The sequence below is a fragment of the Phoenix dactylifera genome, chromosome 13 (genome assembly GCF_051530095.1).
Source record: "Phoenix dactylifera cultivar Ajwa chromosome 13, Ajwa_hap1_PhDact_Kaust_v1.1, whole genome shotgun sequence".
Lineage (NCBI taxonomy): Eukaryota > Viridiplantae > Streptophyta > Magnoliopsida > Arecales > Arecaceae > Phoenix > Phoenix dactylifera.
Window position 1 is genome coordinate 22,130,040 of NC_143202.1, and position 27,349 is coordinate 22,157,388.

Genomic DNA, 27,349 nt, shown 5'->3' on the forward strand with positions numbered 1-27,349 from the left:
TGGTCAAACAGAGAACTAGTTGAACTTTTCATCCAAGTATACAATCAATTTCCCAAATTACAACTACTAAGAACAAGAGGAACCATCAGTAGTTATTCCTGATAATGGAAACATCGGATAAAGCAAACAGATAACTGAAGTATAAAACATATTTTGCAGCTAGATATCATCAAGATGCAAGCATCAGACACTATTGTTCTTTCTTTTTGGCATCTTTGAGCTGCCCCCTCCTGCGGATGCCAAGGCAGAAGTGCAGGCGCCAATTGTCGATGGCAGCCTCTGGCAGCATGGAAAGTAGACACCATAGAAGGGAATGCGGCCAGTAGGGTGTACATCTTGGTTTGTAGCCGATCCACCGTAAGGCAGCACGAGCGTAAGCGTCTGCTGATGGCACGAAGAAGGAAGATCTCTTGATAGATGCCATCTTTGTCGCCACGTACAAGGGTACCTGTGCACGAAAAGCCATATGTGGTCAAACACAAGTATCACAATTCCAGATAGATGACTTGCTGAAGTGGATTTGTTTGACAGAAGAGGACTCGCATGCTGCCTATATAATTTGTTGATGTTTGCGGTTTACATTTCTTACTTTGACACCGACGTTAGACCTAACAACAGCACTAAAGCCCAAGGACATCGTAGGAAGACACCACAAGAAATACAATGTCAATGAATGTTGCTGCAAAATAACAGTTATAATTTCTGGAAATAGTATATGCATGCGTTCTGATACATAGGTACCAGAGGCAAGTTGACCTGTAAGAGAAATTTCCAGAACATCATTCTACTGGCATTTAGTTCCTCTCATTTCTGCAAAGCTTTTGCTTGGAACTGATTCCAGTTCATTGCTATCAAAAATTTTTCTTTAATTTTTCAGAATAACATATAGGCATGTTATCTACTCAGTGATTTACCAATGTCATCACTTAAAACAAATAAGACATTTCAAAGTTATATATGACTGAAAGCACCACATTTTAAATCATATAACAGTCTATGGCTGATGTGTGTCAGAACTTCCAGGCAGAAAACATGTCCGATCTTATGCTTACTAACAAAAAAGCAAGTAGAGTGGTAAATCCTGTCATCCTGAGTAGTTTCTATGTTGTAATTATACAGCCATGCGATCTTTAGTTGATATGTTGAACAGCTTCCACTTCAAAGTTGCATAAACAACCACTACTAAAGGGTATTATCAACAATATCAATAACAACTGTTTCTAAAGTAGAGCCAAAATTTGATACGCATATAAAGCTGTTGTGGCCACGGGATCTTTAAGGGGAATCGAGTTTACTAAGATGATTACCTACTTTGATATTCAGGAAGTCATGAAAGATACACCATGGATATCTTTTTATATCGAACATATATATATATGTGTGTGTGTGTGTGTGTGTGTGTAATATATATATATATATATATATATATATATATATATATCAAGAAGGTTTTTTATAAGGAAGTACAAGGAAGCTGTCAGCTATAATGACAGTAGTGCTTTATACACTAATGAATATCCTCGGTCTTTCACTGCAAAACATTCTAATTATTTGTACCAGACTTACTTTCAGACTTCCTTTCACTTCAGGTATAACTTAAAGACCATAAATCTTCTAAAAAAACAATATATATTTGCCGCTGCCTGCCTTGACATCACAGCTATAATCTCATTGTTTGCAATTTGCTTATTTCCATTGTTTTAAATAAAAACCAGGAATTAATCTTTAAAGATGACTGCTGTCCAGGCTTTTAAATGACTTCCTGATCAAGTTGAGGAGGAGAAAGGAGGGAGGGGAGGGGAGGGAGGGGGGGGGGGGGGGGGGGGGGGGGGGTGTTGTGGAAAGCTGATAATATTTTCTGCAATTATATGGCACATTTAGCATTGTAGACATCATATAAGCTACCAAGCTGATCAACCAGATTCTTGAATGACTGTCTATTTCTAAAAGTTTGACATCCATTGTTCCGTTATTAAATTTACTTTTTGACTAGCGGCTTGTGCTTACAAAGATGAATGTGGTTCCCACAGAATGCCCGGCCTTCTTCTGTCTCGTCTAGACTCCTTTCAAGCTTAGAAAAGCCTTGAAGAGGTTTGCTCCCTGGTTATATAAGATGAGGCAACTAATCTATTAGGTTTGAATTCTTGCTGGCCAAGTGACAATATATTGTTCCACAACAATGCTCTATCTTGTCCAGAGATGCCTATGAAAGGAAGTGACAGTAAATTATAAGGATAACATCAAGTTAAGAGCTGGTTGTAATGTTGTCTTGAACTTAGATGGACTATACTTTGGTCCTTGAAGGAAAACCTATATAGACAAAGCAAGGCTTGTTGGTTTGCATCCAATGAACACATTATCTTATCCTTCGCATTCTTTTTAATTATCTTCAATTATCAAAAGTAGACAACAATGCACATCCATTATTTCTAATTCTGGTTGTTAGTCTACTACTCTAGTAAAGTTCTCATTAAAGAAGTTTCTGTAATAACTTTATTATTACTCTCTTAACCAAGATCATATTATCTCCACTCTTTTTGCACCTGATTTTATTGACATCTCCATTTTTTCCTACCCAATACTAACAGGTTATAGGCTTCCATTGCGATTTTCTATTAAGTGTAACCTATATCAAAAGTCAGATACATGGCCTTGCTATTTAACCACCCTCTTTATTTTACTTCTCAAGTCTTTGTGTCAGTATGAATCAACCCATTACTAAAAGAGGGGGGAAACGAAGAAATCAATAGAAAAAAAAAATCATTGAAAATGCTTGCTTAGTCATGCCATATACACCACATTTTGATGGATTAAAAAGAAGAGCAAAATAAAAGAAGAATAAATGTAGTTGATAGGAAAAGACAAGTTTGGGTCTTTTATTTTATGTATCTGACAAAGGCAACTAATAGGAAAGCAATGAATAGAAACAAAATTAGAAGAATATAATAACTATATGCTAAGGATAGCTGACAGTACCAGAGAGAAAGTAAAATAGCAGTACAAAGCACAGCCAAAAGCCATATAAGAGAACCTCATGCTATCTGAGTATGAGATAATGAAGTATAATAAGGCCAAACGTAGCACCAAAAGGAACAAATAACTTATGTGAACCATTTAGATAGTATGTTTTACTAGTAGTCAATCTTGCATGCTTCATACCTATTTCAAGGATAACCAACAGATCCAGAAAGAAAGTAAAACAAAGAATAAAGCTCAGTCGAGAGTTGAATAAGAAGAGCTCATGCCATCCTGTATAAAGTTTTATAAGCCTAAAATGAAGAACACCAAAAGGAGAAAAAACTTATGCTAGCCATTTACATGGTGCTCTTTTCTTCTAGACAATATTGTGCCGTATCTCAAGGATAACTGACATAGTCAGAAAGAAAGCAAAATAGCAGAATAAAGCTCAAGATCTGTACAAGCAAAACCTCATGCCATTTAAGCATGAAGTTTTACAAGGATAAAATAGAGAACACCGAAAGGAGAAATTAGCTTATGTTAAACAATTAGATGGCGCCCTTCACTTCTAGACAATCCCACATGATTCATACCTATCTAAAGGATAACTAACAGAGCGAGAAAGAAAGTAAAATAGCAGACTAAACATCAGTCAAGAGACACATAAGAAAACCTCATCCCATCTGAGTATAGATGTACTTGTCAAGGATGCATGAGAAAAAACAAAGAAAAAGTTACCTGGCATTGCACATCTATCCCCTTGTTCTTGTACTCAACATAGAGGCATCTTGAGAATTGGTCAACATACCTGATAACAAACAAAAATACCTTGTTAAGAACAACCAGAGAAAAGAACAGAAACGCATCCCTCATCACTCAATACCACATAGCACATGCTACCAACCAAACCCTTAAAAGAAGGAAGGCAAAATGATGATGAAAGATCTTGTTCAAGCAATAGCTTATATGAACTAAATCATCTGTATCTATCTTGATTAATGGATGCGAATTGGAAAGCTAGTTTTTTTTTTAAGGATTTCTTTGCGTGATAAAAAATTTTCATTGAACAAACAATTATATAATCCAATCCTCCAGAACCGGAAACACAACGAACGTATGAACTCGTATAAGGAAGTGAAATAAGTTTTTCCTGTACAGACTCTAAATTAAAACACCACAAGAGGCCAGGACTTTAAGGATCACACCAAATTGATGACCCTTAAATTAAGGCTTTCTAACAATATGGTTCTCTTTTTATATAGAGATCACCTTGCATACGGACTCCAAATTGATTTGAATTTTTTTTCCATTACTTACTCATATCTGCTAACCAATTAACCCTTATATCATCCATTTGTAACACCAAACTACAGCTAAGCCAACTAACAAAATCTTCCATCACAAATTCAAATCTAACAACTAAAACATAAAAATTTAATAACAAAAAAAACAGACTTGCTTGTTAAATAAGGATCACTATATATTACCAATATACAGACTTCTAATGACTTTTTCTAGAAAAAGTTTTTTTTTTTTAATGATCCTCATTTTGCTTCCTTCGAATCATCCATTTCTCACACCAAACTAAGCCAACAAAACTTTCCGACAAAATCTTTCATAACAAATTCAAATCTAACAACTAAAACAAAAAAACACTATCATCGAAATTACAACAAAAAAAACCGTGCAAAACTTACGCTTTGGTGGCGGCATAGACAGCATAGAGCGGATCGGAGGGAATAACAATGGCAGCTCCCGACCCGATGTTCACGATGGCTCCCCGCTTCCTCTCGAGCATCCCCGGCAGCACCGCTTGGGTGACCCTGGTCACCCCCTCGACATTCACCTTGATCAAATTCCTCATCAACTCCTCATCCACCTCATGAAAGAACCTCGCGTAGGGGTACGACACGCCAGCGTTGTTCACCAGCACGCCGACGTCGAGCCCCTCGATGGCCTCCCGGAGGTGGCGGACGCCTTCGACCTGGTCTCCGGCGAAGTCAATCACCACGGTTTCGATCCGGCAGCCGCCGTGCTTCGCTCGGATGGCATCGGAGACGTCGCGGAGCTTGTCGGGGTTGCGTCCAACGAGGACGAGGTGGAGGCCGCGGCGGGCGAGCTGGAAGGCGAAGGCCTTGCCGATGCCGTCGGTGGAGCCGGTGACGACGGCCCAGGAGCCGTAGCAGGCGCGGAGGTCCTTGACAGGGCGGAGGCAGGAGACGTAGAGCCAGGAGAGGGCGGCGAACGAGAGCCTGAGGGCGGAGAGGAGGCCGAGGGAGGCGAGGAGGAGAATCCAAGGCGGCTGGGACCGTAGGCTTTCGAGGCAAGCGCAAAGCTCCATTTCTCTCTGGGTTTCGGATCTGAAGTCTTAACTCTCTGAAGTGAAATGGGCTGTGGGCGGTTTATAAAGCAGAAAGGACCGATGTAGGGTGGGGACAGCTGGACGTGGGGTGGGTCTGGATGGTTGAAGTAGCTGAGCTGAAATTAATAATTAAAATTTAAGACTGATTTTGGCAGGAAAATTTTGTATATTTCTCTATTAATTTGGTATTATTTATTTATATATCTATTTTTTTCTATTTATTAGGGGGTATGGATCCATTGCATTTTTAGACATACATTCAGAATATTGTTGAAAAATTTGTATAAAGTTGAAGGAGGGAAAAAAATTAGTCTATTGCCGAATTTATATTCTTGGGACAATTATATCGTGTTGCATGGCATGCACTAGGAGCATGTTTGGTTATTCTTGCCGCAGAAACCTAGTATGGTGGTGATAGAGAAACAAGAAGGGCATTTGTCGATCTGCTATGGTGGAAGACAAAGTGTCAATCTGCACACATAAAAAAAAAAAAAAAAAGCAAGAAAGTCGTTGGAATTAATCTAGCTGGGAAGCCTCCAATTTTTTCTGAGTTTCTAACAGTACTATGATGCCATGAGGCTCGATAGACATAACAAAATTTTCTGCATTTAGATGCTAGCTTCGTACCTCCATCAACATCTCCAGGAGAGGCTTTAAACTAAATATTTCTTTTATTTTTTGATCAATTAAATGTTAATTTAGATCCAAACACAAAACGTTAAAACCAAATTTGAAATCAAGAATTATGCTCTTGTTCAACCTTGAACCAAGCTTCATTCAATCTCGCATCGATTTCAACTTGATTTACTATTGTTATCAAGCTGGTCAGATATGCTCGGCCTGATTTAGAATTAAACTTGAATCGTGATCAAAAATACAAACTCGAAACTAATTTCAAACTAAAGTTGGTGGGATCCCAAAATATTTGTTCACAGGCTGGAAGGGTTGGGTCGATTTTGGGCCTTAAAATTTCGGACCGGGCTTGGATAGTTAGTGGCCCGGCTCAGGCTTGAGCCTTGGTCTGACTAAACCGAGTCCGGGTTCAGGCTCGGAGACGGCCTGATATCTTGCCCGGGGTCTGGTAGAAATCATGGTCGCTGGGTTCGCTGGGTTTTTTCCCGACCCCTAATCAAAAACATCGGTTCTCCGCTCGGGTTCTGGACTTCTCGTCTCTCCGGCTCCATCGCCTCTCCGACCCCTGAAGCTCGTACCTCATCGCCGGTCGCCGGTCGTCGGACCAAGCAAGTCGACGGGGGGCGTCCTATCGTCAACCGACTGCGGTTCCATTGAGGTTCCATGATCTCTCTCCCCCCTCTTTCATATTCGTTCTCGTTTGGGCCCATTGTCTTTGTCTGCTGCTCCATCACCGTGATGCCTAATCGCCGATTTCGGTTCCATTACCGGGATTGCCCCATCCCGGCCAGCCTCCCACCTCCACCGCCAGCACCCTCGCCACCACCTCCTTCTTGAGCGGCACCGGTGGCAGCATCGCCTTCTTCTTGCCGCCGCTGGACTTCCTGGACCGCCGCTGCTCCGTCTTCTTCGCATTGCCGATCCCGTACTTGAGCCGGAACCGGGCCAGCCGGTTCTCAAAGGTGGGTCAGCGGTGGCGGAGGGGGAGGAGGAGGAGACTTTGTCGGGCTTGGGATCGCCGTTGAGCGCATGAGGGGTGAGGGGGAGGGGTTTTCTTCTTCTATTGGTAAGTAGGGAGGAATTCAGGGAGGAAGGGGGTGATGGGTTGGGGGAAACTTGAAGCATTGTCAGACTGACTTTGTGGTTTACTCTAGCAAGATTCAAATCTGGGAAAACTGTAAGAGATTGTTAACATTTTATTCTTTCTCATTTGAATGGACTTCTTTAAGGTTTTGACCAACTTTAATAGGAGTTCCCTTTGACATCATAGCCTTCCAACACTGGTTTTGGCTGGAAGGGATCACAACAAAGACATCCATTTTGATGTTTGGTTGATAGGATGGAAGAATATACATGAATTTGATGCCAATACTCTTTTCAGAATTTTGAAAACAAAATCCAATACTTTTTCATAGTTTAGTTTATGGTGATAGGCTATTTGATTAATATTGTTGTGGGATGGTAGGGTGGAACCTCCTAGGAGACATTCTTCACTTGTTAATCCTGATATTTGGGATGTTAACAAGTTGGTCGATCCTCTTCGACATTGGTGTTTATAACCGACTCTTTGCATTATATCCATGGTTTAATGTTACTATTGTCTGGTTTTCTAGGACCATTTATTTTGTATACACTTAGACTTTTCATTAAAACATGCAAGATTTTTCACTAAGATTATTAGCCATTGTTGCTTCCTGGGATTTTATGTTCATATTAGTATCTCAACTTTGAAATTTTCCACGTACCTATCCAAAGGAATAGTTGAAAAAAAAAAGAGGAACTCGCTTGCTTAAACTTTTTAAGGGCCTTTAAAAATTTATCTGAAACCTAAATTAGTAATAGCAATCTTTTCTTCAGGTGGCATTATGAAGGTCAAAATACTTAATTGGCATGCCGTGGCTTCTTGGACATGGGATGCTCAAGATGAAGCATGCGGGATATGTAGAATGGCATTCGATGGCTGCTGCCCTGATTGTAAATTCCCTGGTGATGACTGCCCATTGGTTTGGGGTGCATGTAACCATTCTTTCCATCTTCACTGCATACTGAAGTGGGTGAATTCACAGAACTCACAGACATCCCAGCCACATTGCCCCATGTGTCGCAGAGAGTGGCAATTTAAAGCATGAGAATTGATGAGTGAGTTCCTGGAAGCAGCTTGTTGTTTACGGTCCATTAATGTGCTGGAAAATAGAGTATTTTCTGTTAGATGAAAGTTGGAGACTTCCCTTCTCTATTTCATGTAAGTTGGAGAACATCAAAGCTACTGAAATGAAGTGTTCCTTTGTCTGCCAATTTTGATCATGTTAATGCTTCGGCGTGACAATAGTTTATGCATAGATTGCATACTTTTTTGAAAAAATTGCAATTACTGCGCCGGTATGCCTTTTATGCATTCGTTTGTTGTTCTTTGTGCAATTTATTCAGGTTCTTCAGACAACTTGATATCCTGTGTACCAGGTGCTGGAACAAGAAAAAAAATGTGTGTTTGCACACGGTATTGGATTCTCCTTTGAGAATGTAGGTCATGCAGTTGGTTGATCGATGCACCTAATATTCGAAATAGTTCATTATGAGTTCTGTTGCAACCTGGATTTCTGCAGATTATTAGTAGGGCTGTTTTCTCCTACGAAGCCTGGGTGCATTAGCTTTTTAAAACAGAGCTGGCACTACTGGTGTACAGGCAACTGCAAAGTTTTATTACTCGAATTGATATCTTAATACAGGAAGAAAAGCTTTATTCTTTTTAGGATTACTCTTGGATTGCAGCTGCAAAATTTGACAATACATCTTTTATCTCTGATGTTATGATTTGAATACACTTGTATCAAGCCTAATTTCACCTTTCAGGCAATGGTTCCTTTGAAGCAAACTTAAAGGTCGGTCGGGCCGGAGGGCATGAGCTCAAAGCTGCCACCTTTATCAACGGGGAATGTTTAAACCTGCCAATTAGTGTTCAAACATTGAACCTGGACTTTTTCATTGATTAGGTGAAGAAAGTGATCTCATTTTAGTAAAATCAATGTGATTCTAAAATTCTCTTTTAATACATTTTGCAATGTAATTGTTGCTGGTGGTCCAAACCGAGAACGATTGGCACTGCGGTGTGAACGGGGTTCCGTTTGAGTTGTCTTGGTTGGTGTTGGTTGCGCTCCACCTTCCGCCAAGAAACCTGCAAACAAGCCTTGCACCACCACCAGGGTGGTGATGGCCCTCCGACGGTCAAGTCAGAGGAGATTGGAGGAGGAGGAGAGGTGATAATCGCAAGTAAGAGAGTGCTCTGGGAGATATTGCTCACCCCCCCCCTTTCTCCCCCCAGCCGCATATATACCTGGCTGGGGGGTCTCTCAGGGGGGTTCGTTATCGTGGGGCACGATGGTGTGGCCACTGACATGGCCGTTACAGGGCGTCGTGGAGCAGCACCGGGTACGGCCACGTCAGGGCATAGTGGGGCTCCGCTTTGTACGGCTGATGCAGGAGATCGTGGAGCAGCATCGGATACAGCCGTTGCAGGGAGTAGTGGAGCAGGAGGCCGCGGCGTGCCTCTGGGGAATAGCCTGTCGTTATCAAGAGATCTCCGACTCGGGGTCGGAGCGCTGGATCAAGGGGCAGCCGACTCGGGGTCGGGCTGCGGAGCCGAGGATATCCGACTCGGGGTCGGATTGCTGGATCAAAGGGCAGCCGACTCGGGGTCGGGCTGCGGAGCCGAGGATATCCGACTCGGGGTCGGATTGCTGGATCAAAGGGCAGCCGACTCGGGGTCGGGCTGCGGAGCCGAGGACGTCCGACTCGGGGTCGGAGCGCTGGATCAAAGGGCAGCCGACTCGGGGTCGGGCTGCGGAGCCGAGGACGTCCGACTCGGGGTCGGAGCGCTGGATCAAAGGGCAGCCGACTCGGGGTCGGGCTGCGGAGCCGAGGATATCCGACTCGGGGTCGGATTGCTGGATCAAAGGGCAGCCGTAGTCTTCCTGGGCGCGCGTGCCGGTCACGTGGGGCATGGCGGCTTATTTCCCCCGTAACAGTAGCCCCCCACTTCCGAGCCTGGAACCAGAAGGGGAACAGGTGAAGGGAGTGATGTTTCGGGATTGCCGCCGTTCCTCGGAGAGGCGCGCGCGCTTCGAGCTCCCCGCCCTTTTTATGGCGTATGGCAGTTATTGCTGACCTGGCAGTCTGAGGATTTCGGCGGACATCCTTCCTTAATGGTGTCGATTCGCCTTTGGGGCGCGAGCGACCCTTCGGCAGCCAGGCGTCCTCTGGCATCATCGAGGCGTCACTTGCCTTTCCGCCTATTTAATCGGGGGCCTTTCCCCGTCCGTCTTCTTCTTTACAGATATTTTCAAGTTTCCCCTTTGCGCTGCTGTTGCTGCCGTCGGACTGTTCACTTGTTTCTCCTTTGGCGCTCTCGGAGCCGTTCTTACCTCTTTTCCGGTGAGTTTTCCCCATTCTTCTACTTAGGGCTCTCCATACTTTCCCCTCTTATACTAGTGTACTCCAGTCGCTCCGGTCTTTCCCCCCTTCCTGTCCCCGTCCTGACCGTAGGTTTATTGGCCATTAGGAATGGGCGAAGTGAGAGCAGACCAAATTAAGTCGGAGCTGGTCGCCACAGACTTAGACAGACTCGTGGCTCGGTACCACCTTCCCGAGGCCTGCAACGCCACGCTCCCGGGGCCTGAGGAGAGGATGTCCCATCCTCCTCCAGGGAAGATCGCCATCAATGAGGGCATTCTCCAGGCCGGGTTCCGCTTTCCCCCTTCGGACTTGGTCATGCAGGTGCTACGGGGTTTAAGAGTGGCACCGACGCAACTGGTGTCGAACTCGTGGCGGGCCCTGACGGTCTTCCAGGTTCTCTGCCGTATGCACGAGATCCCCGCCACCCTGAATGTTTTTTGGGAGTTCTACAGCCTGAGCGGCCACCCCCAGGACAAAGGGTGGTGGTGCTTCGCAGCGCGGCGAGGATGCGGCCTTGTCAAGGAGGCTCCTACCTCCATTCACAAATGGAAGGAGCGCTTCTTTTTTGTTGATGCAGATCCCTCTTGGGAAATCAGGGCGACCTGGGAGACCCCGATGAAGTCTCCGATCGGCCTATCGAGACTGTCAAGGGAGGAGTCCGATGGCTTGGCCGCCTTGAAGGGGTTGGTTGCCGAGGGCCAGCTCCTCCCGGTGGCCCGCCTTATTTCCGAGGATACTTTGGTGAATGTCGGTCTGAGCTCGGTCCCCACCGACCGTGAGTCCGCCACCGATTCTTTCTTGACTTTTTCCCTTCTTTCGTCCCGTTCTTTCCTTTGGTTTCTCCGTCTCCGACTATCCCGTCCTTTTTGCAGAGATCGACGACGTCATGCGGTCGGTGAAGACAAAGGCTGTTGGTAGGGCGTCCCTGCTGGAAGCAGCCCAGAGGAGGAAACGAGCTCTTCCGAGCGGGGCCCAACCGGCGAAGAAGTCCCGTAAGGAGGTGCCTCCGACGCCGACCGACGAGTCCGGGCCCACCGATCAGGGAGACGTCGTGGGCACGGACCGGCAGCTGACGCTGTATCAGCCCTCCGGTGGTAAGATTGCCGCTACTCCGGAGGTATCATCCGAGCCTGCCCGAGACGGACGGGTCGGACGTGATCGGTCCCCGACCCGGCCTTCGACTCGGTCGGCTCCTGATGACTCGAGGAGGGACGCGCCGAGGCCCCGACCGAGCGGGACCCTATCAATTCCTGGGGTGACCCCCGCCCCGAGTGCGATCGGCCGGACTCTTCCCCAGGCGATGGATAGGGGTAAGGCTGCAGAACCACCGTCCGGCTCTGGGGAGAAATCGGGGTCTGCCTTTACTACCGATGGCGCCCGAAATCTCATCGAAACAGTGCTGCTGGAGAAGGACCGTCGGCGGGTCCGGGAGTTGGAGGTCTCTGACGTTGGGGCTGCCAGCTGTGTCTGTCTCATGTCGGTGAGTGTTCTTCTGGCCGCTTTTCACCATTTATTGGCTCTGTTGTTCTCCGCCTGACTCCCTTATTTTTCCTATTTCTTAGCTCGCCCAGTACATGATCCGTCTGGAGGAGTGCTACAAGGAACAGGCGGGGCTTCTGGCGAAGGCCGAGGACCGGCTGAAAGCAGTGGAAAAGGGAGGCCAGGCTGTGGCAGGCAGGACGACCGGAGACTTCGAGGCGAGGCTCCGGGAGGCCGAAGAGCGGGCACTCGGCTTTGCTGCCCTCGAGAAGCAACTGTTGGAGGCTCAGGAGCAGCTCAAGGTTGCCTCGGGTCTCGAGGGCGAGGTCAAGAAGGCGGATGAGCGGGCCGAGAAGCAGTCCCGGAAGGCTGCCGACTACCGGGAGAGGTGGGAGAAGGCCCAGCGGTCAGCCGACAACGCCCGCAACCGAATCCGGTCTCTTGAAGCTAAGCTGGGCGAATTGGAGTCGGCCTTGGAGAAGTCCCGTGCGAGCGATCAGGAGCTTCATTCGCGCCTGACGGAGGCTGAGGCTGCTCGCATTGCTGCCGAAGCGAAGCACAAGGAGGCTCGGGCTGAGCTGCTGAGGGTCTCCACCGAGGCGGAAGGCCGGATTGTGGCGAAGGTCTTGGAGGCGAAAGCCCAGATTATGGAGCGGGCAGAGGCGTCGCTGGCCGAGAGGAGTGCGGAAATCGGGCGTCAGGCGGTAGAGGCTTATCGCCAGTCCGCCGAGTTCGCTCATGATATGTCGGAGGCAGTACAGACCTATCGTCAGTCCGACGAGTTTGTCCGTGACGCGTCGGACGCGGGGGCCGAAGCCTTTATCTTAGGCTTCGAGGAGGGCCTGGCAAGGGTGTCGGCTAAGTACCCCGAAGTTGACCTGAGCGAGATTTCCCTTCTCGACCCCTTTCCGGCGCCATTGCCTGCTGGTTCTCCTGCTGCTTCCCTACCTCCTGCGGACGAGCCCGACGTTCCCGACCCGGGAGTTCCTCCAAGCTGACCTCTTGTACCTTTCGTTGTTTTCTCTTTTTTTTTGTATACCGGGGTTTTGCCAAATTGTATGGGCCTCGGCCCTGAAACAATGAAAATTAATGCAAGTTGAATGTTTCTTCATCTCGCCTTCGTCCTTCTTTTTCTTTTAACTCTCGGTAGCGTCTTGCTGACTCCTGGCTCCCGAAATTCTTCCGGCGCTAGGCCAGGCATCCGAGGGTTAGGCCTCAGGAAATTCTTCCGGCGCTAGGCCAGGCATCCGAGGGTTAGGCCTCAGGAAACTCTTCCGGCGCTAAGCCAGGCATCCGAGGGTTGGGCCTCGGAAAATTCTTCTGGCGCTAAGCCAGGCATCCGAGGGTTAGGCCTCGGGAAATTCTTCCGGCGCTAAGCCAGGCATCCGAGGGTTAGGCCTCGGGAAACTCTTCCGGCGCTAAGCCAGGCATCCGAGGGTTAGGCCTCAGGAAATTCTTCCGGCGCTAAGCCAGGCATCCGAGGGTTAGGCCTCAGGAAATTCTTCCGGCGCCAAGCCAGGCATCCGAGGGTTAGGCCTCAGGAAATTCTTCCGGCGCCAAGCCAGGCATCCGAGGGTTAGGCCTCAGGAAATTCCACTCGTTGGTCGACCAAGGCTGGCGCATGCCGAGGCAACTGGTCGGGGCTTCAGGCTAGTCTGCTCCCGGGATGGTCATCGGGTTAGCCTGGCATCCGAGGGCCGAGCCTCGGGACCTTCCACTCGTTGGTCGGCCAAGGCTGGCGCAAGCCGAGGCGACCGGTCGGGGCTTCCGGCTAGTCTGCTCCCGGGATGATCATCGGGCTAGCCAGGCATCCGAGGGCCGTCAAGCCTCAGGAAATTCCGCTCGTTGGTCGGCCAAGGCTGCGCAAGCCGAGGCGACCGGTCGGGGCTTCAGGCTAGTCTGCTCCCGGGATGATCGTCGGGTTAGCCTGGCATCCGAGGGTTGTCAAGCCTCAGGAAATTCCGCTCGTTGGTCGGCCAAGGCTGGCGCAAGCCGAGGCGACCGGTCGGGGCTTCAGGCTAGTCTGCTCCCGGGATGATCGTCGGGTTAGCCTGGCATCCGAGGGTTGTCAAGCCTCAGAAAATTCCGCTCGTTGGTCGGCCAAGGCTGGCGCGAGCCGAGGCGACCGGTCGGGGCTTCAGGCTAGTCTGCTCCCGGGATGATCATCGGGTTAGCCTGGCATCCGAGGGCCGAGCCTCGGGACATTCCGCTCGTTGGTCGGCCAAGGCTGGCGCGAGCCGAGGCGACCGGTCGGGGCTTCAGGCTAGTCTGCTCCCGGGATGATCATCGGGTTAGCCTGGCATCCGAGGGCCGAGCCTCGGGACATTCCACTCGTTGGTCGGCCAAGGCTGGCGCAAGCCGAGGCGACCGGTCGGGGCTTCCGGCTAGTCTGCTCCCGGGATGATCATCGGGCTAGCCAGGCATCCGAGGGCCGAGCCTCGGGACATTCCACTCGTTGGTCGGCCAAGGCTGGCGCAAGCCGAGGCGACCGGTCGGGGCTTCCGGCTAGTCTGCTCCCGGGATGATCATCGGGCTAGCCAGGCATCCGAGGGCCGAGCCTCGGGACATTCCACTCGTTGGTCGGCCAAGGCTGGCGCAAGCCGAGGCGACCGGTCGGGGCTTCCGGCTAGTCTGCTCCCGGGATGATCATCGGGCTAGCCAGGCATCCGAGGGCCGAGCCTCGGGAAATTCCGCTCGCTGGTCGTGCGCTTGTCGCTCGCTGCCCGACGGGGTTTCTCCGTGGCCAGCCGCGATCATGTTTCTCCTTTTCTCTAAGCGTTGCCTGGGGGAACACGAGAAGGGCATTAAACGCTAATTAATGCGTTACCTGGGAAATCGGATCGCCAGCTGCTGCTTGCGAGGAGTGTTAGTTGAGCGGCCGCGATACGCGGGTTCTTCGAGGAGGATACGGCCTGGGCGCGAGCGGAGATATGTGGACCTAGGGGTACATGACACCCGGATTGTCCTGCGCAAAGAATGCGGTTTAAGGAGAATGACGCTTAGGAAATCGCGGGGAGATACGCCTCGGGAGCCGAAACGGCTCCGGTTTCAATGCGCCTGCATTTATTGGAGCCACCCGCATCGGAACGACCAGGGGGCCGCAGTTTGGCTATAAATACAGGTGCAGGTACGATGGAGTTTGCCAAGCCGGAGCTGTTCAGGTTGCCATGGATCGCGGACCTCCTCCTTGGCATATGACTGAGAGACTCCTGTTGAAGGAAAGGGGAGACGCTCCCCTTGCGACTTCAGCCAACTAGCCGTTTCATCTGGGATCAACAAGGAGGGTCTTCCCGGCGGAACTCCGCTCTAGGCGTTTCATCCGGGATCACATCTCCCCTCCTTGAAGTTCAGCCTCCCGATCGAGCTCTGCACCAGACGCTCAGTCCGGGACCGCGCCTCCATATGCTCTTCCCCCTCGTATTCCTTCTCTTTCCTACCACTGGGGAGGATGGGAATATCCTTTGGAGGCGGCGTTCCCCTGGGGGCAGCGGGAGCTTCTTCTGCGGCGGCTCCTCGTCTTTTTGGTGAGGTGCTGGATGGCGCCTCCGGTTAGAAGCACCCACTTCCGGTGGGATTGCAGCTGCTTTGGGTTGAGGGTTTGGGATCCTCGGTCCTCAGCTCCACGGATTCTCCACCTCTTCTTTGCTTTCTTTACTCCCTAATTCCCCTCTGGGAATTCCTTGTAATCACACGAGCACGCCATTGTAACCAGAAATTATTGAAATGAAAAGTGTTGCACCTTTTCAAATTGTCTTTCTGGCCTTGTTGTTCTACTGGTAATACATCCGCAGGTTAGCGGAATTCCAGCCCCTTGGAATTTCTCGGCCATCTAAGGCTTCCAACTGGTAGGAGCCAGGTCGGTTTACCCAACGAACTTTATACGGGCCTTCCCAATTCGGCGCTAGCTTCCCACCTTCCGTAGGTTGAGATGCCTTAGCTCGCCTCAGCACCAGATCTCCAATTCTGAAAAGCTTCGGTCGGACTTTGGAGTTGTAATATCGGGCCACCCTCCGCTGATACATTGCCATCCGAACCTGCGCCATTTCCCTTGCTTCTTCCAAGAGATCCAGGTTCCCTCGAAGTTGCTCCGAGTTGGCCTCGGGTCGGTGTGCGGCTACCCGAGGTGAGGGAAGTCCGAGCTCTACGGGGACAACGGCTTCCGTGCCATAGGTTAGGCTGAAAGGCGTCTCCCCGGTAGGAGTCCGATGCGTGGTCCGATACGCCCAAAGGACATTCTCGAGTTCCTCGACCCAAGCTTGCCCCGTCCGTCCGATCCGCGCTTTGATACCTTGGAGGATTGTCCGATTTGTGACCTCGGCCTCGCCGTTGGTTTGGGGATGCGACACGGACGTGAACCGATGTTCGATCCCGAACTCCTCGCAGAAGTCTCGGAAATGCTTGTTATCAAACTGTCGACCGTTATCCGAGATGAGGACCCGAGGTACCCCAAATCGGACAATGATGTTCTTCTTTACGAACTTCCGGACTTGCGCCTCCGTGATGGTGGCCAGTGGCTCTGCCTCCACCCATTTGGTGAAGTAGTCGATGGCGACAATCAAAAATTTCCGCTGGGCCGAAGCAATGGGGAATGGTCCGAGGATATCCATTCCCCACTGTGCAAAGGGCCAGGGGGCGGTGATTGGCGCCAAGGGAACAGAGGGGACTCTCTGGATGTTGGCGTGGCGCTGGCAGGCGTCGCATTTCCGTACGTGATCCTTTGAGTCTTCCAATAAGGTCGGCCAATAGTAGCCTTGCCTCATGATCTTATGTGCCAGGGACCTAGCCCCCAGGTGCGATCCGCAGATGCCTTCGTGGACTTCGCTGAGGGCGTAAGCCGCTTCCGAAGGGCGGAGGCACCTTAAGAGGGGGGCGGTGAACGAGGTCCGATACAGCCTTCCTTCGTAGAGTACGTAGTGGGTGGACTTCATAACAAGTCGCCGAGCTTGATCTTCATCTTCGGGGAGGATCCCTTCGGCGAGGTAAGCTACAAGCGGGTCCATCCAAGATGGTTCCGGATCAATTGCCATTACCGCTTCAGCCTCGCCGATGCTCGGGGCATCTAGGGTCTTCAGGTATATCGCCCTTGACAAGTTGTGTGCCTCAGCGCCCACCAAGCGGGACAACCTGTCGGCCCTAGCATTTTCGCTCCTTGGGACCTGCTGAATGTCAATACTGCCGAGGTCGGGAATGAGTGCTTGCACCTTCCGGACGTAGCTCTGCATGGTCGGGCTCCGTGCCTCGAACTCCCCTCGAACCTGCCCGACCACCAGCTGGGAGTCGGTGAAGACCTTCAGACGCCGGATGCCGAGCTCCTTGGCGAGTTTGAGTCCCGTGACTAGGGCCTCGTACTCCGCCTCATTGTTGGTCACTGGAAATCCAAACCTCAAGGCATACTCGGCTATCACTCCATCGGGATTGGTAAGGACCAGCCCAGCCCCTCCACCTTCAGGGTTCGATGACCCGTCAATGTGGAGCGTCCAGATCGGGAGATCGAGGCTGGGTGTTTCCGGCGGCCTAGGTTCCGTCTCCTGCACAGTGCACTCAGCGAGAAAGTCCGCGAGCACCTGGGCCTTGATGGCGGGCCGGGGCTGGTAGCGGATGTCGAACTCACCAAGTTCTACTGCCCACTTCACCAGCCGTCCCGCATTCTCAGGATTGCTGAGGATCTGCCGCAGTGGTTGATCGGTCAAAAGGGTGACAGAATGAGCCTGAAAATAGGGGCGAAGCCTCCTGGTCGCAGTCAGCAGCGCGAAGGCGATCTTTTCAGCCTTCGTGTACCGCGTCTCGGCATCCCGGAGGACTCGGCTGGTGTAGTACACGGGCTTCTGAAGTTTTGCCTCTTCCCGAACCAGTACTGCGCTGACTGCGGTTGGGGAGACCGCCAGGTAAAGATAGAGTATCTCCCCCTCTTGCGGCTTGGACAGTAGGGGAGGAGACGCCATGTACTCCTTGAGCTGGTCGAACGCCACTTGACATTCAGCCGTCCAGAGGAAGTCTTTCGGGCGCTTCAACACCTTGAAGAACGGTTGGCAGCGTTCGGCCGATTTTGCCACAAATCGTCCGAGCGCGGCGACCCTCCCAGCGAGCTCCTGAACCTCCTTCACTTTGGTCGGAGGGGACATATCTTGGATGGCCTTGATTTTGTCCGGGTTGGCCTCGATCCCCCCGCTGGTTGACAATGAAGCCGAGGAACCTCCCAGCCGAAGCACCAAAGGCGCACTTCGCTGGGTTTAGCTTCATACGAAACTTCCGCAAGGTGGCGAAGGTCTCCTCCAGATCCGCAATGTGCTGATCCGCATGGCGGCTCTTTACCAGCATATCGTCCACGTACACCTCCATGTTCCGGCCGATCTGCTCCTTGAAGATTTTATTGACGAGGCGCTGGTAAGTAGCGCCAGCGTTCTTCAGACCGAAAGGCATTACCTTGTAACAGTACAGCCGCCTGTCTGTTATGAAGGCCGTTTTCTCCTCGTCCTGTGGAGCCATCATTATTTGGTTGTAGCCGGAGAAGGCGTCCATGAAAGACAGCAGCTGATATCCGGAAGTCGCGTCGACCAGTTGGTCTATTCGCGGAAGCGGAAAGCTATCCTTGGGGCACGCCTTGTTCAGGTCGGTGTAGTCGACGCACATCCTCCACTTCCCGCTCGCCTTCCGGACAAGTACGACGTTTGCCAGCCACTCGGGGTAGTTCACTTCCCTTATGAAACCTGCCTCCAAGAGTTTGTCTACCTCCTGGTCGACCACCCGGATCCGATCCGGGGCACAGTGTCTCTTCTTTTGCTTTACTGGTCGGTGGGTCGGGTCGACGTTGAGGGCATGAGAAATGACCTCCGGGTCGATCCCAGGTACATCGGCCGCCGACCAGGCAAACACATCAGCATTGGCTCGGAGGAATTCCACTAACCGGAGCCGAGCTTCCAAGTCGAGGTTGGCACCGACCCGGACCGTGCGGTCCGGGCGGCCTTCTTCGAGGGGAACTTCGATTACGCCCTCGGCCGGCTCCCCGTGCCGCAAGGCCACTTCGTCTCTGGCGTCAAGGGACTCGACGCTTAGGGCCTCCATGGGCTTCTTCCCTTTGAGAGTTGCTAGGAAACACTGCCGTGCGGTTGGTTGGTCACCTCGGACCTCTCCAATCCCGGCCGCCGTGGGGAACCGCATGAGCAAATGGTAGGTAGAAACCACCGCGCGAAGGGCGTTCAGTCCGGGTCGTCCGAGGATAGCGTTGTAGGCCGAGGGGACACGGACGACCAAGAACCCGAGTCGCACCGTGGCTTCTGCGGGTGCAACGCCCGCAGTCACAGGCAGCTCAATGACACCTTCGGCCGAGATATCGTCTCCAGTGAATCCTATGAGGGGGGTGGATGTTTTGTGCAACCATTGTCGGGACAAGCTCATCTTTTGGAAGGCCTCGTAATACAAAATATCAGCTGAGCTTCCACTATCCACAAGAACACGCCTTACATCATAGTTCGCCATAGTGAGAGAGATCACCATGGCGTCATCGTGGGGAGTCTGAACCCCCTTTACATCTTCATCACAAAAAGTGATTACATTTCCGACCCGCTGCCTCTTCGCGACGGCCACTCCTGATGCTTCCGCCGAGCCCCCTGCGTTCCTCACGGGCCGAGAGCAGCCCCCAGTGATGGTGTGGATCACTCCCGCAACGGGTCGATTCTGCTCCCGAGGCTCCTGAGGGGCCGGGTCGACCGGACGCGGGCCTGCCGGGGGACGTCGGTCGTTTACATATCGACCGAGACGCCCTCGGTGAATGAGAGCCTCGATCTCGTCCCGAAGCTGGAAGCAGTCTTCGGTATCGTGGCCGTGGTCTCGGTGGTACTCACAGTACGCCCGAGAAGGCCTCCTCCCAGGGATCTTCTTCATCTGCCTCGGGACCGGGAGGTCCTCCCGCCCCTTGACCTCCATGAGGATCTGGGCCCGGGGGGCCAGGAGTGGGGTGTACCGGTTAAAGCGTCGGTGCGGAGAACGAGGGCGTGTGGCGCCGTGGTTCCTCGTTGGTGACGGGCTTCTGCGCCGGCGTTGAGGCATCGGGCTCCTCCTCTGGGGTGCCTCTTTTCGCCTTTTCTTCCCGGGCTTTAGAGGGGCCTCGGCGGCCTCCTTGTTCCGGTGGGATGCTGCCTCCTCGGCGTCTGCATACTGGTTTGCCCGAGATAACAGCTCCGGGAAGCTCCGCGGCAGGCGTTTGTCCAGGGAGAAGGTGAGTCTGCCCTTCCGGAAGCCACGCTTCAGGGCTGAGAGAGCCACTTCCTGGCTCAGGTTCCGGACCTCCAGTGTAGCCTTGTTGAAGTGGGTGAGATAATCCCGCAGGCTTTCTCCCTCGTTTTGCCGGACATCAAAGAGGAAGTCGGAGACCAGTCGCCGCCTGCTACTGACGGTGAAATGGCTGATGAAGAAGCGGGTGAACTGGTCGAAGGACTGGATGGAGTTAGCCTCCAGGCCGGCGAACCATGCCCTTGCCGGGCCACGGAGGGTCGCCGGGAAGGCCTTGCAGAGGAGCGGATCCGATGCTCCATGGAGGAGCATAAGAGTCCTGAAACTCTCCACGTGGTCCCGCGGGTCCGCCGCCCCGTCGTAGGGTTCGATCGCCGGCATTTTGAACCCCGGCGGGTTCGGGGTCCGCAGGATCCTCGAGGCAAGCGCCGGCTGGGAGGAGATCTCCAAGTCAGCGAAGGGATCTTTGGAGTGGCCCTTCAGGACCTGGAGTTGTCTGTGGAGATCGTCCACCCGCCGGTCCAGGGAGCGCGACCGGTGGGTGGGGGACAAGGAGCGGCGCGAGGGGGACCGACTGGAGTGCGGGCCCCTCGAGGACTGGGGTGTCTGAGAACGCGCCCGGGTCCGCCGCTCGTACCCCGCACAGCTCCGATGAGAAGGTCCTGGCAGAATGGACCGCACTCGAGAATCCTCCTCGCGCCGGCGCTCCTCTCCATGGGAGAGGAAGGAGCGCGGGTTGTGAGGAAGAGGCGAGTGCTCGGGGGGCAGCGGCTCCTGAGCCCGTTGCGGCACCCGAGAGATCACACCCTGCAGATTCTGCACTGCCTCCGCGAGGGTGCGAACCTGCTGGGCTAGCTGGTCGAACTGAGCAGCTTCGACCGTCTGAATGGGAGAAGGGGCGGTGGAGTGCTGCTGAGAGTGCGTTGGGGACGCAGCAGCCTCTCGGCCGGAGGCGCGAGAGGCTCCACGACCGGAAGCATTGGAAGCTCCACGACCACCTCGCCGTGCCATTACGATCGTTCTAAGATTCGGTCCCTTCCTCTAGCGCCAACTGTTGCTGGTGGTCCAAACCGAGAACGATTGGCACTGCGGTGTGAACGGGGTTCCGTTTGAGTTGTCTTGGTTGGTGTTGGTTGCGCTCCACCTTCCGCCAAGAAACCTGCAAACAAGCCTTGCACCACCACCAGGGTGGTGATGGCCCTCCGACGGTCAAGTCAGAGGAGATTGGAGGAGGAGGAGAGGTGATAATCGCAAGTAAGAGAGTGCTCTGGGAGATATTGCTCACCCCCCCCTTTCTCCCCCCAGCCGCATATATACCTGGCTGGGGGGTCTCTCAGGGGGGTTCGTTATCGTGGGGCACGATGGTGTGGCCACTGACATGGCCGTTACAGGGCGTCGTGGAGCAGCACCGGGTACGGCCACGTCAGGGCATAGTGGGGCTCCGCTTTGTACGGCTGATGCAGGAGATCGTGGAGCAGCATCGGATACAGCCGTTGCAGGGAGTAGTGGAGCAGGAGGCCGCGGCGTGCCTCTGGGGAATAGCCTGTCGTTATCAAGAGATCTCCGACTCGGGGTCGGAGCGCTGGATCAAGGGGCAGCCGACTCGGGGTCGGGCTGCGGAGCCGAGGATATCCGACTCGGGGTCGGATTGCTGGATCAAAGGGCAGCCGACTCGGGGTCGGGCTGCGGAGCCGAGGATATCCGACTCGGGGTCGGATTGCTGGATCAAAGGGCAGCCGACTCGGGGTCGGGCTGCGGAGCCGAGGACGTCCGACTCGGGGTCGGAGCGCTGGATCAAAGGGCAGCCGACTCGGGGTCGGGCTGCGGAGCCGAGGACGTCCGACTCGGGGTCGGAGCGCTGGATCAAAGGGCAGCCGACTCGGGGTCGGGCTGCGGAGCCGAGGATATCCGACTCGGGGTCGGATTGCTGGATCAAAGGGCAGCCGTAGTCTTCCTGGGCGCGCGTGCCGGTCACGTGGGGCATGGCGGCTTATTTCCCCCGTAACAGTAATGTTTTCATAATAATTTATATCATTCCATCTGATTCTCTGACAGAGTACACTGGTTATCTTCTTCTTAACATGAATATCCATTATGTTAACAATATTATGACTGGCATTATGGGGACTGGTGGAAATAGCCTCAGAGTCTCTTTGATCACCAGTTTCTTGCAATGGAACCTGTTGTCCTTCTCGGTGTTGGCCTTTTCCTTGGTGCTGACCATGCCTCCACCTGAGAGCCCTCTCCATCTCGGGGTGCCTCATTAGCTCTGCCATAGTGCCATCACCAATTCCAACCTTTTTGATGATGTGTGTGGTCCCTGGGCTGAACCTATAAATCTTGAAACTTACGATGAGACCTTGAGGATTGAAGTAGCATACATGTTTTGCCATATTCTCTTTTTACATTGGATCAACGCCTTTAGATATATTTACTTCATCTAAAAGAAAACAAAATTCTCTGAACCTTTCTTTGTTATTTTTGTTACATTCAAGTCTGACGGTAATAATATTCTACGGCTAACAACTCGCTTATTTAATTAGACTTATGGACCATGATAGGTATGAAATGCCTAATATTTTATAATTTTTTTGTTTTTTTTAACTTGAGCTTGAAAGAGCAAAAGGCAAGAAAGCTGAGTAAAATTCAAGGTTGATCGAAATTTATATCTTAAGCTCACATTTTGGCCCCACATTCTGCTCATTTGCTAGTCCAGTGATCACTTATCAATATAAATTTCAACTGAATAAGAGATATATATTGATGTACAACTTGGTCACTTAATCACATGCTCTTTCATATGTATAATGAATATTGGAAGACCCTAAGGGTTACTACAACTTCCCACCTTACCACCACAAAGCTCAAAGCTCCTGACATTTTGTTATGCTTGGATGATTTTATATATATATATATATATATATATATATATTCATATATTCATCGAAATTGGTAAAATTGTTCAAAAAATGTGTTCATGTGTTACAATTATATAGTACAAAGAAAAGAAATACATATTGGTAAAAAAAAAAAATTCTTTCTCGGGAGTTCTCCCTCTTTTATGTTAAGGGGATGGAGAGTCACATGTGAGCATATAATCTAAGCAACAAGTAAGTTAATATAAATACATACATATATATACACACACACATACACACACACACATATATATATATATATTATTATCTTGGTTAAAACCATATTTATATTTCAGCTGGAATTTTCTAATCTTTTTTTACCAATGTTAAATAAATAATATAAAAATATCAATAATGATGAATATCTTTACTTTATCAAATTCAATTGGTATTCTAATATCTCTCGGTCTTTTCTTGCTTACCATATTTTTCCAATTTACTATTAAAACTACGTTTGGTATTGTTTCTATTCTTTTATTTTTATAGATTTCTTACAATACAAAATATAGTTGCTTCGCTCTCTCTATTTTTTTTAAATATTAAGAACCCATTATTTGGTAGATAAATATTGTTATAATTATTATATTATATTATATTATATATTATGCTATATAACTAGAAAAATCTATCTAAAATTATTATAATAATTATATATTGTAATCAGAATAAAAAAAATTTATTCATAATTTTTAAATATTATTATAATTATTATAATATTATATTATTATTTATTGTATTATAATTATAATATTAAAAAGCCGGCAGAGAAATAAGAAAGATATAAAAACTTATTTTTAAAAAATAGAAAAAAAATTTTCTCTTCCATTTTTCTAAGGAAACAATAAAAAATATTTAAAATAAATCTAACCAAACACATGTTCTACATTAGTTCCGTATTTTTATTTTTAAAAAATAAAGAGAAAAAACCAAATGGGTCTAAGTTTTCTTTTAATTTTAAATTTTTTAACGCCTGGAACGTTGCAATCAAAATCTTTAATGGTAGAGAGAGAAGAGTGGTATTTTCCAACCTCGAACCCTGAGCTCCGAACCTCCAAACCCTGTTTTCCAGAAGCACAGCACAACTTCTAATCATAGTTTCGAAGAGAGAGCGATTCTCCGGGAGAAGGAGGGCATAACATGAAGCGGTTCTTCCAGCCGGTGGAGAAGGAGGGCTCCTTCAAGAAGCCCGCTCTCTCCGCCCCCTGCGCATCCGCTCCCGTCGACGGAGGCATCGCCGGAGCAGAGGGCGAGGGAGAAGCCGGAGGAAAACCAGAGCAGAAGGATCCGCTCAAGTTCCTCACGTGGAATGCCAACAGTTTGCTTCTCCGCGTCAAGAACAACTGGCCCGAGTTCTCCAGATTCGTCCAGTCCCTCGACCCCGACGCCATCTGCGTCCAGGTCCCTACAGTTTTTCCCCCCTCTCTCTAATGTTAATGTGGATTGCTGTGGGTTTAAGGGTTTTGTTTCTCGTTTTGAGTTTTTCCTTGGATTTTAGGGTGGGTTTTGGCGTACATTGTGTTTTCTTTGATGGGTTTGTGTTTGTCGGTTCTTTGATTGACTTGAGACGACTAGGAGTTGGCGTGGAGAGGTTTTTGTTACTGGAAATTGGAAATCTTGGCCAATTTTTGATGTAGTGTTAATGTTAGTGTTGCTGTTAGAGTTTGTTTAGATTTCTGGAGTGGGTTTTTTGTGTACATCGTTTTTTGCTTCATGGCTTTGTGCTTGTTTCTTCTTATATGGGCTTAAGCCGCTTGAAATTGATGTTACAGAAGCTTTCGTTACTGGAAAGTGGAAAACTTGACCAAGTTTTGGTTGTAATGTTAATGTATATTGCTTTTTTCCTTTTCCTTAATTTTTAAAGAAAAGGCCAAGGGTAGATAAAGATTAAGATATGTAGAGAGGATTTTCGTCTATGCTCTTGGTTGTTTGTTGGATTTCTCTTTGTTGCTTCTTTTATAACTTCAATTGATGTTAGAGAAGCTTTTGTCACTGGAAATTGGAAATCCCTACTAATTTTATGATTCTAAGGTTGACGTGGACTACTCAGTTTAAGATCCCCTGCCCCATTTTTTTTAACAAAGATGACGTTTTTGGGCATCGTTCTCCTAAACTTTTACCGTGTATTTTTGTATACCTTGTGTTTTGTCCGAATACTTTGTTATTCCATTCGTTGATTAAAGGTACTTCAAATTAATGTTAGAGAAGCTTTTATTACTGGATATTAGAACACTTGATCAGTTTTAATAATTGCTACGAGTTTAAATTTTAAGAAAAGAATAAGGGTTTTAGGTATAGTTCTTCGATATATAGATTCGGATTTTTAGAGTGGGTTTTTGTGTATGCTGTGCCTTGTTCTGTGGCTGTGTTTTGTTGCTTATTTTATAACTTCAAATTGATGTTAGAGAGGCTTTTGTTACTGGTAATTGGAAACCTTGACCAATTTTGATTCTATTATTATTGTTTTATGAAGTTTAAGAGTTTTTTTTCCCATTTTTTTTAGGGAAGAGTAAGGTTTGGGCATAGTTCTTTTAAATTTTCAGAATGGGTTTTTGGGCACATTTGTTTTGTCTGAATGCGTTGTCTTTGTTGCTTCTTTTATTGCTTTAGGATACTTCGAATCAATGTTAGAGAAACAAATCATATGTTTAAAACATATTTTATATAAAACTCAGACTTCTTTTCGATTCACAAATTCCATTATTGTCAGGGCAGTTGCATCATCCCTTTCCAGATGTGCTCTCATATCATCAGACCCTGACGGCAATTTGGAATATATCTTAATAGTACACTCTCTTTAGTATTAGACATACTCAAGAAGAGCATTTCATTAGACAAAGTTTGAGGTGAGATGGAGCAAAACGGGTGTGCCTTTATGATTTATCAATCTTTGAAGGCCCTGCTATCTTATCATGTGCATTTCACATGTTGAACTTGTGTGAAGATCAAAGAATATGATGTGAGGGATTGCCTATTTATTTTCATTTACTGGCTATGCTTTGGTTGCCCAACAGCTAATTTGTGGATTTGCATGGAACAAAGGTATTCATAAATGAGCTCTAAAGGACCTGACCTACTTGTTTGCCTGATGTCTTGGTATGAGACTCACGCTCTCAACCTTGTAATAAGATTTTTTTATTTTTTTATTTTATTTTTTTTTTTTGGGGGGGGGGGGAACGTGGGAGTTAAAAGTTGGTCTTAGGCTCTTAGCTTTTTTATTTTTATTTTTTTTGGTTTCTTAGGTTGGCAAAGATGATAGGGTGCTTCAAGGAAATTTTAGTTGCTAGATATATTTGTTAAAGTTTTGTGATATTTGATGTCTTGGTCCACATGCATTGTAATTCAACTGTTTAATGTGGTCTTGTTGTTGGAGGTATTCATCTATTTTTTAGTAAGCAGCTTTACCCAACAGATTTAAGATTTATATGCTACCTGATCTATTACTTTTTCCTTGAATGACTTCATCTCTAGATTTTACTTAGTAGTGAAAATCAGATTTTGCGCCTTACCTCTTATTGAAAATGTTAGGGTGCTTTGAAAGAGGAAGGTGAAGTCTTGGTGCATGGATTAATTTTTATTCTAAATATAGCTGTGCTTATTTTGACTGCAGTTGTATTAAATGGTATAAGGTGTTATGTCTGAAGCAGAACTTTCCGCCCTACCTCTAACATGAAAGCCGAATGATGTATGGAACCAAACTCAAAGAAGGCATGGTAAAGATCGTATACCTGCCATGAAAGAAGTTGCCAATGGGAAGATCTAGCCCAAAAATATATAGATGCCTAACCCATCAAATAGGAAAAAAAAAGAAGTGAACTGTCTGACTTCAAAGTCGAAAGACAAAAAATATTTTTACAAACTAAAATTTCACCCACCACATGGCCAAATTGAAGATTCCAACGGCTGCAACCCTGCCAATAGGTCAAAATAATTTGAAACATCCTACTCTTGTTACCAACCAAACTTCTCAGCCCATTTTGCTGCTTCATAGAAACCCCCACATCTTATGCTTTTAGAGAAAGGAATGCTGTTTGAGACTCTGAGAGGGTTTTACAACTTTCTGCCCTTAGAAGAATATCATGCCAAGTGTTCCTTAGCCTTTATAACAGTAAATAACATGCTTCAATCAACCAAAAAAGTTATGCGTGACATGAATGTTAAAGATTAATGTTGCTTGTAATGAACTTAAATTAAACGTGAAGCTTAACATGTGAGCATTTGTAAAACACAAAATAGCATGAGAATGACCATATCCAAGTAGGTCGCATATTCAGTTTCTATAATGCCATATGATAGCTGATAAAAAATAAACTAAGACACAAGA

At 48.7% G+C, this 27,349-nt stretch overlaps 3 protein-coding genes across 5 annotated transcripts in view; 2 read left to right on the plus strand and 1 right to left on the minus strand.

Annotated features, from left to right (window-relative positions):
* Positions 1-5,344, minus strand: LOC103720290 (very-long-chain 3-oxoacyl-CoA reductase 1-like). The gene is made up of 3 exons (XM_008809925.5): positions 4,656-5,344; positions 3,697-3,766; positions 1-448 (listed from the first exon to the last, which is right to left on the minus strand). Exons 1-3 carry the CDS (start codon positions 5,297-5,299, stop codon positions 191-193), a joined length of 972 nt encoding a protein of 323 aa, XP_008808147.2. The 5' UTR covers positions 5,300-5,344; the 3' UTR covers positions 1-190.
* A 1,085-nt stretch (positions 5,345-6,429) lies between these two features.
* On the plus strand, positions 6,430-9,531 carry APC11 (anaphase-promoting complex/cyclosome 11). 2 transcript variants are annotated; one of them, XR_015972763.2, is made up of 3 exons: positions 6,430-6,611; positions 7,811-8,195; positions 8,381-9,531. XR_015972763.2 is itself a non-coding variant. In XM_088710026.1 (2 exons), the coding sequence occupies exon 2, from the start codon at positions 7,819-7,821 to the stop codon at positions 8,080-8,082; it is 264 nt and encodes an 87-aa protein (XP_088566152.1). In that variant the 5' UTR covers positions 6,430-6,611; positions 7,811-7,818; the 3' UTR covers positions 8,083-8,351. The 2 variants fall into 2 exon arrangements, 1 of the variants encoding a protein (XP_088566152.1); XM_088710026.1 differs by lacking the exon at positions 8,381-9,531 and having other exon boundaries at positions 7,811-8,351.
* Positions 9,532-23,993: 14,462 nt separating this feature from the next.
* The window catches only part of LOC103720288 (DNAse I-like superfamily protein), a 39,669-nt gene continuing 36,313 nt past the window's right edge, over positions 23,994-27,349 (plus strand). The window contains exon 1 of one of the 2 annotated variants that reach the window (XM_008809922.4): positions 23,994-24,426. In XM_008809922.4, coding sequence (XP_008808144.3) covers positions 24,166-24,426 — 261 coding nt within the window. In that variant the 5' untranslated portion in view covers positions 23,994-24,165. The remainder of the gene's footprint in view (positions 24,427-27,349) is intronic. The other variant, XM_039130901.2, reaches the window with a different exon arrangement.